The sequence below is a fragment of the Sinohyriopsis cumingii genome, chromosome 1 (genome assembly GCF_028554795.1).
Source record: "Sinohyriopsis cumingii isolate HCF-2022 chromosome 1, ASM2855479v2, whole genome shotgun sequence".
NCBI classification, from domain to species: Eukaryota; Metazoa; Mollusca; class Bivalvia; order Unionida; family Unionidae; genus Sinohyriopsis; species Sinohyriopsis cumingii.
This window is the reverse complement of record NC_142961.1, coordinates 67,959,772-67,975,351: the sequence shown is the minus strand read 5'-3', so window position 1 is coordinate 67,975,351 and position 15,580 is coordinate 67,959,772. Positions and strand designations below refer to the sequence as shown.

The 15,580-nt window shown below is 35.1% G+C and overlaps 1 protein-coding gene across 1 annotated transcript in view; it reads right to left on the bottom strand.

Annotated features, from left to right (window-relative positions):
- LOC149807061 (epithelial sodium channel subunit alpha-like) overlaps positions 1-15,580 on the bottom strand; it is an 89,085-nt gene that overhangs the window by 33,581 nt on the left and 39,924 nt on the right. The window contains exons 3-8 of the mRNA XM_089961361.1: positions 14,899-15,062; positions 14,282-14,362; positions 12,532-12,623; positions 2,459-2,622; positions 1,876-1,965; positions 45-165 (exon numbers count right to left, since the gene is read on the bottom strand). Coding sequence (XP_089817487.1) covers positions 45-165; positions 1,876-1,965; positions 2,459-2,622; positions 12,532-12,623; positions 14,282-14,362; positions 14,899-15,062 — 712 coding nt within the window. The remainder of the gene's footprint in view (positions 1-44; positions 166-1,875; positions 1,966-2,458; positions 2,623-12,531; positions 12,624-14,281; positions 14,363-14,898; positions 15,063-15,580) is intronic.

Genomic DNA, 15,580 nt, shown 5'->3' with positions numbered 1-15,580 from the left:
TAAATTACATGACGTTCACTGGAATTTTATCTAACAAAAAGTACCTGTATCGTTTTTGCATTGCCGTGTTGTTCCTTGTACCATCATGGCCAGTTCTTCCCCACTGTCATCGTAACAACGACAAAGGTCTATGACTCTAGACGTAAGACACATAAACTGACAAGACTGCAAAGTAAAGACGTTTTCCATATTTATATTCTTCCCAAAAAGTGGTCCTAAAATCAGCACAAATTTTGAAATACGTTATTTATCATATAACAACACTGATGTGAATTGTCATAAACCAGTTTCACTTTTCTGACATAATGGAATGGGTGGTATCATGCCACAAAGTCAAACTAGGAGAAAGCGTCAAGTTCATCAAAACTTAAATAAAGTCATTTAATCTTTATGTGAAGTCCCACCAATATTTTTATGGATGTATTGAGCATGGATGATGTTAAAATTAGGTACATGTCTGGTCTGAACAGAATTTCACTCATAAAACTCAAGTCTGGACTTCTCCATATGTCTTGAAGAATCTAGCAACCTGACTGCCTGTAACTGATATCTGATATGAAATTGATCAATAAAATGCATTAAGTCTAGACTAATCTTGAAGGCTGTTATGGTAAAATTGGAACCAGGCTGAAGATGACGGGAAAGTAATTTTCGTTGTAACGTGGTGTAGGACTAATATATAGAAGACGAAGAGATTATTTCGGAAAGATTGTCAATATATTGACAAAACAGGACAAAGTTCTTATATGGAAGAAAATGTTGTCATCCCATGGTTATGCGAATGCTATGTCCTAGGACTCTAATCGAAAGACTGCAAATTTTTGCCGGTAGCTGCAGTAGTTCAGTTGGTATGGCATCAGACTTGTGATACAAGTATAGCTGGCCCAATACCCGCCCCAAACCAGCCTGGCGTGTTCTTGGGAAAGGCACTTAGCTCTCGTGTGTTAAAAGTTCTGTTAAACCCAACAAAACACGAAAAGAAATATTAATTTCTGCAGAAGAGTCGAAGATAATAAAAAAAAATTGACCAGTGTTCTTCAAATAAAATGAATATTAACCAGCATTAGTTTTATTTGTACTTAGTAAGTCTTTTGATTGGGTCTGGAAACTTGGACTTATTTACAAACCTGGTAGATACATGTGTCCGATAAACACACATACTGTGAAAGAAAGTATTCCCAAACGAAAACAACAGTGGTTATACCTTGAGGAATGTTATCAATGGAGACACATACCGGCAAGGATCAATATTAAGTCCCCCTCTATTCTTAATATAAATGAACTGTATCACATTCGATAATATTAACAGTAAAGCAAACAATGGTTTTGCCGATGACACTGGTCTTTATTTAATGGTGGACGATTCTGTCAGATGTGCAAATAGGTTAATTCTGATTTTACAAAATACAATAGTAGTCAAAAATGGTTTGTGAAATTTACCTCTCCCCAAACACACACACACACAGAGCCGAATTGATGCATTTCCCTAGAAAACTGAACAAACCATTATCTAATTTTAAACACTGGAGCGTTTTATGGTATGAAATTAATGCGAAGATTTAAATTTAGCAACTTGTGTTACAGTACAGACCTAATGCTTTTATTGTAATCGTCCTGTTATTGAATATGTTGGTATAGTATGGGATAGGTGAATATAAAACGAATCACATGACATTGACATAGTAGATATTTGTTGCTGCTTGTTTTCTTGTCTGAGTGGATTTGATTTCTTTGAACAATGCGTCCAGTTGCTGCGATTAACTGACACACACACACACACACACACACACACACACACACACACAGAGCCTCTACCAAAAGACCAGAAATATTATGTTGGCCCGTGACGTAGGATGGCCAAATTTTATTATTTACCTGTCTCGTATAGGTTACTCCATAGAGTTCCCGAAATGTCTTTCCATCGTCACATTTTGAATAAGGTTCACCTAGACGGTTGACTGCCACCTGAAAACATACGGCAATAAAACTAGGTAAAATAGGAGTGGCAGGTGGACAGTCATAAAATTGGAGGAGGAAACAGAAGAATTAGCTCGTAAGAAAGATCTCGGTTTCTTGGAATAAAATCATTAAGTTGATATGTGTATAAAGACATGTCATATGAATGTAATACAGGATATGCATTTTTAGTTTTCTTGTAAAGACAAGATTTTCATACAGATTTATTTTATGTAATTGGAAATCATACCTGTTAAATTTAAAATGGTTGCTAAGAGATACATGCAATACCTTGCTTGCTTCCTAAACTTATTTTTAACCTGTCTCTTCACAAGCTAAGTTAATTACTTTGATTTGCTACAGCTGTTTTCTTAGTTATCGTATATACAATACGTGCGGTGCTATTGGGATATTTTTTTCTCCAATAATTATAAAGTCGTCTACAGTATTGAATACTGCAACATTGTGAAAGAAACTCCAAATTCGATATTAATCTACGTACCATACGAAGTCCTATATTTGTCTCGAAAGAGGATGCAATAAAGATTCCCTCCGATGAGGGGATTGGGATGGTACCGGTTTCATGAATTACCAGTCTCGCTCCATATCCCTCGGATACTCCATCCAGAAACTCCCAGTTTTGCAGATTTAACGAGAGCGTCAAACCTGAGAAGCAGGTACATAAAAATACATCTGTTACATTGTATAAGAGGGACATATAGACAGACATTCTTTTGGTACATGAAATAAAATTTTAAAATATTGGTTAACTTAAGTACAAGTTGTCTTCTTAATTATTTACTGTGTAATCCCATCTTCCTGGACAGTATAGATATTTCAAAACTGGATGGCTTTTTGTACTACTGAGTGAAAACCAAATACAAACTACTAAAACCACTCTAGAGTCCCTCAACCATAGTGAAATTTCAGAACTGGATCATAAGAAATTTAAAAACTGCCCGCAACTTCTGAGATCACAATCTTATTTCTTTATTGTACAAAAAATACACCACCCCCATCCCCCGTACATTCCAATGAATCATACTACAAAATACATGGTGAGATAAATCTGTGAATGTGGTTTATGTATGTACGAGTTTCTTCCCTTGTTAGTAGCAAAGTTATAGCAGCATGGCATTCTGAGTAACCGACCATAATTTTCTTTTCTCTTAAATGTCTCATAAATTCAAAACTCAGCAATATAATTACCTCTTGTTTATTTGAAGGAACCATATAATAGGCTTGAACTCTTAAATATATATTTAGCAGATAAGTATATATTTATATGACAATGATGTCATTATATGAAATTAACGGTGACAATAATGGTATAAAAAGAAATTAGCATCGTAATCATTGAGCTCCCCTGCATTCTCGTTGACTACGAATTATTCAGCTATGGAATATGCTGACAATACTTTAGATAACGAAGAGAATTATAGATATCGTGGATGATTTTGATGTAAGAAAACGAAGGCAACAACCTCCAAATTCACCATAATTATAAGTCGATACATCGTCGTATCACGTGGTATTGAGCTGTTGGGTTATTAACCGGGGTTAGTATGAAATCAAATCTGTGTCAATATTATGAGCTGACATTACTGTAGGAAACAATAACAGCGAAACAAAACTAAACGAAGAACGAAATGCAAAAACACACTAAAGTGAACTGATTAACCGATATCCTGGCTGAGCTGGCGTAAATAAACCAAGGCAACAACCCCTAATTCGCTGTAATAAACGTTGATATGTTGTTCATAAATATCAATATATTGATCTGCTTGTTAGGTGAGGTTAGGATGGCGTCAAATTGGTGCCAAGGGTACATGTTGATATTACTGCTTGGTTTAAGTGATTTAGCGACATCCCGGTAGATACGGTCTCTGTGTGTCTCTGTCTCCTTTTATGTCTGTCTGTCTGTGTCAGTCTGTCTCTCTCTTGATTGTGACAAAATGCAAGCAAACTCCACGGATAACTGCTCCCAGGGGTGACAGACCTAAAAACTGCAGTTGGGCAATTCCTCAACTTTATGCCAAAAGTTTAAATATAGCTTTATCCACACGTATTTAAAGATTCACTGGTAGTTAAATAAATCAATGATAAAGACTTATATACCTGATCATCATATACCAAAGCGAGTTAGAAAAATTACAGGCTCCACTAGTACTCATAAAGACATGAAAAGAATTGGGATAAACATGAGTATGTAAAATTTACAAAACATTTCACAAAAAGACGAAGGAATTCACTTAAAAGAAATGTAAACGATAACACTTTTACAGTAGTGACGATTGAGACTTTTACAACATTTTCAACTACGCTGAATCATACTTGAAAACAAATTGTGAGACAAAAGCTCAGCTTTACTTGGCAATTAGACTAAAACAGATTTGAATACAAGAGGGAGAAATTAAAATAAAGAGATTTATTTATACTTCAGATCAAGACTTACGTACTCAATAAACATGATGTACTGGACAAAGTTATTAAACCTTTGTTACATTCAACATTTGTTTGACATTTTACATACCAAAGCTGGATAGTAGAGAAGCAAAAGCACGAGATTAGGTGGTTGATGGGATTGAATTTTCATCATTTCATGCAGATACCTGTCAAGCTCTACAAGGAAGATTCTATACAGAATTTCTTCATAGAGCCAAAAGCAAAAATCACGTGTCAACGTAGATAATAGGGACGACTGGCCAAATATGTAGTTGAATCTGTGGTTAGTAAACCAAGTTACCCAGTAGATAGGCTTTAAAAATATAGTTTGTTTAGTTACAGTCTTTAATTTGACAGATGTCATTCTGAAATAGAGATCATTGAGGAAATGGAAAATGAATTGTGTAACATCTCTAAAGGATTTGATTTTTAATGTGAATGAAATAGTTGAAGAGAAATACATGGGACCAGTTAGAGCGACAAGAAAGAAGAAAAGAAACCAGACATTTTGTCATGGTAATTTTGCTGGTTGAAAATGGAAAAATTTAATTACGTTCGGGCAAAAAATCTATCAAAGCTGATGTCATCTCGAATAAGCAAATTTTGTTTTCATTAGATAAGAAAAAGTATCAAATTTCGTAATAGTGTAGACGTTTCAATATACAAAACGCCTTTAGACGAATCAGTTGTCAAATTCAGAAACTATCATCACCCATTAAACGGTCTGTATGTTATTTACCTTTATTTTGAACGCAGACATCAGCATCACATTGATTTTGTCGCATACAGATGTTTTATAACTAGCGTACGACGAATAGACACTGGTATACACAGATGACGATGCAAACCATTTTAACTTATAAAGTACATGTCATATCTGTGAGAGCAAAAAACATATTTGAAAGCAAATTAAAGACCAGGATAATTTAATAGGCAATGACGGAGGTGTTTCTCATAAAGATTGTAATTTATATTTCTGATAGCCAAACACATCCAACTGTTTAGTGGCAACTTGTTTAGTTACGACAATCATCTGTTTGTTAAAAATGATCACGTCATGAGGCAAAAATCATACCAGATTTCAACGACAAATATATTTCGTTCAGCAAGGATTTCATAGTCGATTTGTTGTGAAGGATAACACGGAAATGAAAATGACAACTGGATTTGCAGATAGTGTTATGTTCGTTAGCCAATATATACAACAGCCGATTAAAAATGGAAATGATGACATGTTCGCTGAGACAGTGAAACACTGTGTTACAATGGAACCTAATTTCGAAGAATGGACATGTAACCAGATAATATATGGATGTTTTGGATATATTCAGTGAAATATCTATTGCGTTCAAATAAATTTAAGTTCAAGACTGAATGATTCTTACATAGCACATAATGATTATAATATACACATGATATGATGTCACATTTCTATCTTCAAACAATGGTTAATTTACAAGACAAAAATATTCCAATATTGACCAGAACATTCATTTCATTACTGTACAAGAAGTGTAACTGATGATGGCGGTATAAAAAATATCGGACTCAGAACTTGTACCCTGGAAATACTAGCACATGCTCCAGATGACTCTCAGTATAATGTTGTTTCAGTCGATATGTATTATGTTAAAAAAATCGCATAAAAGGCTGTGTCGAGGAACACAACCCGATGTTATTTATTACCCAATAATGTAAGCAGACTATAAGTTCTGTTAAAGCGTTTCTTGTATTGGGGTGGAAGAAGTCTAGTTTTTACTGCTGTATGATGCTGTCATGGTAAAGACATGGCATAGATGCGAAAAAACAAATAGCATTTAAACCTTGCAAAAGAGAGTACAGCATAAGGTAGAGACGTAAATAAAATGAATTCAATTAAAAAACTTAGATAGACTAAAGAGAAGGCATAATAATGCATACCTGAGAAAATGTAAGAAACAAACGTATGACAATAATGAGCAAACGTCAGGACATTACACTTCGCAAGATGTGAATTTTACCATGTATCAGTCTTTTTTCCAGGTACAACTATATTGCGTGGTAAGCAACTCCTGTAATAGCAACAAATGAAATAATAGTGTCGCTAAAGACACAAATGCACCAGGAACGAAACAACTAGTACACATTTTATTTGTCATGCATTTTTGCAAACTTTGTGTCTTGCACAGTTTGTGCCATCTATTTCCCCCATTGTCTTCTATTAGCCTTGAAATCAGCATGTTTGTATATTACAGACCTGGTATTCAACGCGGATATTAGCAAAAGTTGACCGAAATCCTAACAAATATCTAACTACACTTAAGGTCAGCAGCCGTCCTTAAGTTGATTTTGTAAAATGTCACATTGTCGATGTGAATAAATTGTTGATCAACGATGTCACGGCGTACACAACGACAATTGATAATAATTTGGATAATGATTTAGAGCGTTTGTCAACTCTAGCATTCACAACTATTTTCAAAGTCTTTTCATTTCTGGTTTTGCTTCAGTTTTGTCCATCTAATTTTCAGTACAATTTGTACCAGTTGTCTCATTTTCTGTATCATTTGCACTTGCTTTCCTGTTTTAGTTCCTGGACAAATTGCTCTGTTGTGGTCGTTAAAGAATCTTTATTCTTTTTCGTTCATTTGCTTATCCAGTATATTGCCTGTGTAAAGAACCTACAAGTGGCTGAAGGTGGTGATGTTTTTGAAATCGAAAAGGTGTGAACGATTTTAAGATTGGAAATAAGATGATTTTGAATACAATCCGACATTCGAAAATAATCAGAAACATTTTGTTGAACCAACCCTCTCAAGAGATGGTTTTGTAACACTTAAAAATAATCATCATCTATAAGGGTACGAAATTCGTAGATTAAAATGGATGAATAACATTATAAATCAATGGTAAATGATATTAGAGTTGAACATGTCACTTTTTATTTTACCTCAGAGATGGTAATCGTGTTAGAATATAAACGTCCAATATGGAGATGGATCTCGCGATAAACAAATATAAAAGAGGGATTTGAAACTGTAAACCATTCATTTATTTCAAAGTATTGGATCAGACACATTTATTTACAGTGCATTTAGAGCTGGTATGAAAAGTATATGTTGCCAACACGCCGTTGAACACACCTGCTAACTCTCTTTTTCAGAGTTTCTCTCTTCAAGACCTAGGTACAGATCAGCAAGAGCAACTACTATGTGTATTGTGTGGAGAACGTGTCTCGAAAAATAAACTCGCCTTGCTATGTCACATTTTGTTGTGTATTGTATCAATCGAGGAGTCATTAAAAATCTGAATTTGTAACAAGGAGATAAGCATCTCTGACCTGTTTTATTCAGCAGTTGTATTGGTTATCTTTGTGCCACACCTTCTTTGACATATATCGAAAGTAACAGCAACAACGGTAGGTTCTCCAACGCCAGTCAAAACAACAATCTTCCAATCACAGAAGGCAGTCCTCCTTTAGAACACTTGGAACGAGGGACTATTCAGATGCCAGAACCATCAAACGATGAATAATCAATTTTATTTAACATTGCATAGTGACAGTTCTATGGATGTGTTTCCCAGCAACAACTTATGTTGTTTCACAGCAAACTTCAGTTACAATTTGATCACGAATCTCACAGGTATGTATCTTTGTTAGAAATCATGTATGCTAGTCGGGTCTAGAATTTAGTTGGCGATCAAAACATTGTTCTCTTCAAAATATTCACTGAACAAGTTCAAGACCACTTGTAAACAAATTAGTATGTTATTTAGGAAACCAAAACACCTTCACCAGTTAAGTCTCCATTGAATATCTCTATTCGATACGAATAAAGGCAGGATTGTATTGTAATGCTCAACATCACTCCTAACAGATTTTAGCTGTTTCCAACGATCAGTTTGGCAAAGCACTAGCAAAAATTCTCTGATCTGTATTGACAGAATATCTTAAAATAGCTCACCATATTTTCGTACGTCAAAAAGCGGTCTATCAGATCTTCTCCCAGTTTGTTGATTACCAGGGTAGACACATGAACGTAGCACCACAGAAAAAAAAAACAATCACAAAAACTATCCATTCGCAATTATTTTAGCTTTCCTATCGTATTGAACGAAGGACAGAATTTTGATTTTTGTGTATTCCAGTGTCGTGAAGCATGATGCAGAAGGAAACACAGCTGATCTGTTGCGGATAATCATTCATTTCAATGTCGATTCTGCAATCACTACTTATGATGAAGGATCAAACATGCATCACGTTCGTCAAGAATGTGTACATCTTAGTTATCGTCTAGTTAGTAATTCGTATTTTAACAGTGTTAGTATTACTATCAAAGGAGATCATGGACAAAATATTGTATTCTAGAATGGAAACGTCACTGTGAAAATACATTTTGAAAACGATTTTCTATAGCGAACTGTAGCAGATGTGTCATGTGTACAGAGGAGGAACTCTACAAACAAAACATGATTTAGGAGATATTTTAAACTCAGCTTTTCGTATGGCGGCACCCATCTTGAAACCTATAGTAACTTTATAATTGCATGCTTTAAAAGACTCAAAGAGAAGAAGTTCCCAAACGTAATCATTGACCAGCTATGTCCTATAGAAGTTTTCATGACAGGAGGAAAATGGATTTATTCAAACAGAAAGAGACCTACTTGGGCGCCGAGACACCCCAATAATGTCGCTTCACGCTTCTAGCAAAATCATTAATTCCTCCTCTAAGCCAAAACAATGACAATAGAGAAACAGGCGTCGAACATTTGACAGGGCTCATAGAGATATTAAAAAAGACAATAGCATAAGAAGAACAAAAGCAATCAGGGAACTGGATGTTTTTCATTACTAACTAAATAAACATGAAAATCATGCACCGAAATCCATGCGAATGTTCCAAGTCTGAACTCAGTATGTTAGCCATGCCATCGATGATCGTGACGATGCAAGAATCACACTGAGCAGAATTATATCCTGTATCGTCTTTGGCCACTTCAGCACCAATTGAATTTTTTTAAAATCAAATGGCAAACCGAAGGTTGCGCCGATCTGAATAATATTCACTTGTACATGAAGGTCAAGGTTTTTAAAGAGGACAACAGCAATCCTGGCGCCGATGACAAAGTCTTTTCCGTCAAGAATTGCATGCATCAGTTGTTCAGCGAAGTGGAGTTGTACTTGAATAACAAGGTAGAAAGCAGCAATATCGACACTTACCCTTACCATGCATCCCTGGAAGCTTTTGGCGTACGGAAAAGAAGCGAAGAAAACACATTTTGATGCCCCCCATAGTATGAAAACATGATCCTTTGGACAAAAGCAATTTGCACAGCGATGACTGCGGATGACGATGCTCACAATTTGGGATTGAATGCCGAAATAAAATCAAACAAGGACGTAGCTTAGAAGTGATGGATCCTTTGCATTTAGACATGTGTTTTCAATAGAAGGACTTGCTGAATGGCGTGGATGCACACCTGAGACAGAATCGAAATTGTGGCGTGTTTCATTTGTTATGGCCAATGCGGATGAGTACAAAAGACAATTAACGAAGCAAAGCTTTACGTACGCGTGTGGAAATTTACATAAAGTGGAGAATTACATTAAGTTCCTTTGGGGGTCTATACATTTTTTCAACATGGAAACAAACGCTGTACAGTATATCAAAACATATGCGCGGGGTCGTAGAAGGTGTGTCGGATATTATATAATGAGAGAGGTGATGGATAGGAGTATATGTTTGTGGATAGCACAAAAAGAAGGTACTTTATAGTAGAGCGTGTGTTAGATCGCATGTCAAAACGTGGATGCTGGATAGTAGGGCTTTTGCTGTAGTGCTGGAGTGTGTCAGATAGTTGTCAAAAAGTGGGTGCTGGATCGTACGGTTTGTGTATTGGAATGTAATAAAAAGAATAGGATAAGATTTCCTGACGTGCCCTATAAATTTTCAAACAAGGAAATAGTCTAGGAAATTCCCAAAATTTACATCACATTTCCCGTAGATCACTCAGATGTTGGCATATATTAAATCTACGGCTATTTTTAACATAGGATTGCCAGTAGCCCCCTCAAGTGGCGGCTAATGTAAACCTACGGCGAAACGATATCCTCTGTAACCCTCTTAAGTGGTGCATTATACTACTCGAGTGTTTTTTGGTTGTCTTTTTATTTGCTTCCACGTAGTATTACACAAAGAAGTTCAGCTATCGAATATTACTGTGGCCATGGACATGGGGGAAGAGTGTTTACTTATTGAGGGGATCGGCATTTTAAGGTGTGTGTGATTTAGAGTTTTGACATAGCTTTACAAAAATTTCAATCATATCGCTAATATGTCTGCAGTGTGGCAATTTATAGTGATGTCTAGCACTGGAGCATCATGCCGTAGACATGTAGCATCATGTCCAACCAGACACATTATCCTGACACCAGGCAGACCAGTCCTAATACTAGCCTCTTAATGTTGAGCGCCAAGCAAGGCAGCTGCTAGTACCATTGTTTGAGTCTTTGGTAAGACTCGGCCGGGTTCGAACCCGTGACTTCTCGCATCCTATGCGGACGTTCTAATGATTTTTACACCGGAGAGGTCTTGCCATTTTAATTAATCAATCATTTTTTAAAGCATTATTTTGTTTTCTTGTGAAATTATAGCCCACACCAAAATTGTCCCCACCGCTTCAATTGAACAAGTGATCTAGCTCTCTCATTACTTAACAACCTGGCTCAGAAATATTTACGCCGAGCGGGAGCCTAGTAAAGTTCTATCCAAATAATTTTAACGCCCAAAAACCTGGCAAAGTTACTAATTGGTCGAAATGCTATTTTCCTTTTAATTGAATTTAGTCCTTCTTTAAACTATATGTAGCTGTTGATTTCGTCATGAACGAGATTGCCATTCAATACAGGCGCACATCATGCACGCATAGCAATACACACTGAGTGGACTAGGTCACAATGCACGCACAGCAGTACACACTGAATGGACTATGACATAATGGGGAAATATTCACTCTGGTCGAACATTAATAAATACAATGTTTTAATGTTTAATGTTATATTGTACTCTGTATGTGGAATCTGTATATAAATATTTTGTTTTCGCTTCAACACGAAGATCTTGAAAATGTTCAGATTGTGATAAACTGTCATGAACCTGATTCACATAATGGACAGTGTGCATTGTAAAGGATGGGAATCAGACTGTGTGATCCACTCTTTTCGTGAGCCTGATTCACATAATGGACAGTGGGCATTGTAAAGGATGGGAATCAGACTGTGTGATCCACTCTTTTCGTGAGCCTGATTCACATAATGGACAGTGGGCATTGTAAAGGATGGGAATCAGACTGTGTGATCCACTCTTTTCGTGAGCCTGATTCACATAATGGACAGTGTGCGTTGTAAAGGATGGGAATCAGACTGTGTGATCCACTCTTTTCGTGAGCCTGATTCACATAATGGACAGTGCGCATTGTAAAGGATGGGAATCAGACTGTGTGATCCACTCTTTTCGTGAGCCTGATTCACATACTGGACAGTGTGCATTGTAAAGGATGGGAATCAGAATGTGTGATCCACTCTTTTCGTGAGCCTAATCACATATTCATAAGCGATTATAAGCAGCAGTGAAAAATACTGACGCATGTCCTGTCGGACTTTTTCACTAATTGGACACGGTCTTTTAGGGACATAATTCATTGCTTACTTTATTTACCATTGTCAATATATACCATTGTTGTACGTCGGAGAGATAGAAAATCTATTGCTAAGAATTTGCAAACAGGAGGATGGACATCGTGATTGATAATTTACATTCTGGAGACTGTCACTAAGCTCGCCATCCCCATATGACACAGTTGCATAATAGTATAAAATAGTACAGCTTTGTATGCGTTGTATTTATAGCAATGTATATCGTAATCTTGTTGACATATTTAAATGTGGGGCAGGTAGTCAAACCCTGCAAACAGACATAGCTTGTGAGTATTTGGTCCAGGAACAACTCTGCTGATCTTTTTCTTCAAGAAGAAACTATGGCAACATAACAATGAATTGAAAAGCGTTCACACGTGAGTTAATTTACCCAACTGAATCGCACTGAATGTTTACAACTGTGGGCTGGGTGATATATAAAAACGATATCGTACCTGCCATTTCACCTGACCTCGTGGCAATCTTATTGGTTGTGTTCAACTCCCAACAGTTTCCATAGTCAGCCGTCTGATGTAGTTTGAACGAACTGGTGATATTAGATAAATAAACATTTTAAAGGACTTTTCACTATAATATTGATATAACTTGCTCAATATTCAATGGACGAATTATTATGTTCTTATACATGTACGATAATTTTCTTTCGTAGTCAAACTATTTCCAGCAATTACTTTAGTATAGCGATTACTACCATTTTTCAGTTCCTCGATATGTGGTTTGCTGCATTTAACGGCCACATGCAAACAAACATACACTGAGCATGATTCAAAATTCATCATCACTTTACAATACCAATACAGGACTCTTTTACGCGCATATATGTCGGTACAAACAAAATGCTATTTCCGTGGTTCCATGAAAGGCGGTACTGAGCCAGTGGAGGCTATCAAACGTATTTATATGCTGTACATAATGACATCATATTTGATAGTGGTAAAATGATCACTGAATGGTGAGCAATATAATACAGCAGATATAATTTACTTATAGTCTTAATATTTTCTTCTACTCTAAACACACGGAGTAAAATTAAATCAAGAATGAGGTAAATATATAGAGTAAGTATATGACAATCAATGTACCTTTAACACGCATTAAAATGTTTTTCAAAATTGTTTGTATAAAAGTTTGGGGATGACACATAGTTTAGTTTTAGACTTTTTATAATATTGTTATATATATATATATATATATATATATATATATATATATATATATATATATATATATATATATATATATATATATATATATATATATATATAATCTGTATTATCTTTACTTAAGGTCATTCATTATTATAGTTAGCAAAGGTTATTTAATTAATAATCTTTCAAATACTAATATTATTTATGAATGAGTTTGTACTGTAAGAAGAGTCGTGTATCAAATGCATTGATCCATTCATAAGGTCCAAGGTTAGTAATTCAAGTAAAGATCACGTGATGTGAATGGCGCTCGTGGGTTTTCTAAAAAGGCTAGACTGTCCTAAGTTTTGATCAGCTAGTGTAACACACGTGACCATTGTTTACCGGTTCGATTTGCAATGTTAATAAGTGTTTAACCGTCTTTATATTTTTGTAATTACGACAAAGCATTCTATAAAAGAGAATTATTGCTTGGAATTAAGCATTCTTATTAGTATCACCAGTTTTGAGATACTTATATTGAGAGGATACATTTATTTAATTTAAGTCATTCGTTGGAATTACTGGGCTCGAAATGTCTCAGATTCATTATAATAACAGCTGTCAAGTAATTACTGTGAATTTATTCAAAGAGAATTGAAATTATAGCTGTATCAGAAATACTTTGAATTCATTTTATTCCATTTTGGGATTTATCATAGTGATTCTTCTGTACTGTTGATACATTATTACATTACTGACCGTCATTCGGAATACCTTTGAAGCTCATTCGGATTACTCGATACTTTGGATTTTAGGATTTCATTCACCATACTGTAAGTTATGTTAAAGTCTTTCATTTTGTATTTTTGGGAAATAAATTATATGTTCAATTATACAAAAGTTATAGGTTTCCCTCTTTCCTTTTAATGAATTTATGACCAAAGAGTCATAACAATATACTTATGTATATTTTGATTAATCGATACCTCGGCAAAACAACAATGAGACAAGAAATTCTTAAATGTGAACACGACAATGAGAAAGCAAAACTTACTTCGCTGTGCATTCACGGCCAGCAAAACTGCAAGACACGATCATGTCGCTCATAAAATGGCCAGCATTCTTGCGGACTTCTCTGGAATAACACATACATTACTTTCTTGAATAAAACCCAGAATAAATAGAATATAGCATATACGTAAAATAAAAATAAAATTGTTTTTCATCACGCCATGTTATCGTTAAATTCGTTGTACTCGTACTATATAGTAATCTATTAAAGGACAAAATGAATGATGTAGAAGAAAACAATAAAATATGCAATAATACGCATTAGGACCATCTCCATCTTCCTCCGCTTTAGCATCTTTTTTTTCTCCTAGTTGTCACCATCGTAGTTACGGTAACCAGTTTACAATATGCAACAGCAACAACATAAATGACAGAAAAACATGTAATAAACTTGGAGTAGATATAAAACTATTAACGTCATCACCAACAAGAACAGGAACAAGAACAAGGATAAGAACATATACTACTACTACTACTACTACTACTACTACTACTACTAATAATAATAATAATAATAATAGTAATAATAGCAACACCAGTCATAGCTTTGATGACTGGAGTTGGAGAGAGGGGAAGTAGGGTTTACTATATTCGCTTTACCTTGGCAAGTTTATATATTTCGTTTTGAAAATTTGATCCTCAAGATAACCTTTATCTTTTCTGAAAGTTTCTTGCGGTACAGCCACTTCATTGTCTTCTTGATCGTCATAGTAATCTTCGTAATAATACAAGTCATCATTCGAAACATTGCTCTCAGGGGTTCCCTGAAAGCAAATTTAGTCTTTCATCAGCACGTCTGTTTTCAGTCTATAACGTTTATTCGTTTAGTGTCGGATATCTTTCTTCTACACTTTAGCATAGATTAAGAACTCATTTAAAGTGCTTACGTGATTTAAATGCTCCGTATCGACAGCAGTAACATAAAAACTTTACACACACACACACACACACACACGCACACGCACACACACACACACAGACATCTAAAATCACCCATATAATTCAGTAACATAAATATATATTTAGAGATCATTCATGCAGTCTTTTTATTATAATAGCCGTTGATGATATATAAAAAAAATCAGAGACAAATATGAATAAAGCGGGGTGTTATAAACGGTAAAAAACAATCGATAAAAGACCAAAAGAAGTGAAATAATAATAATAATAATAATAATAATAATAATAATAATAACAACACTTTATTGGCAAGAAAATTAAATACATGAAATGCTAATTTCAGCTGATCAGTAAAAGTATATATCTTCAAGAAGTATAGGGC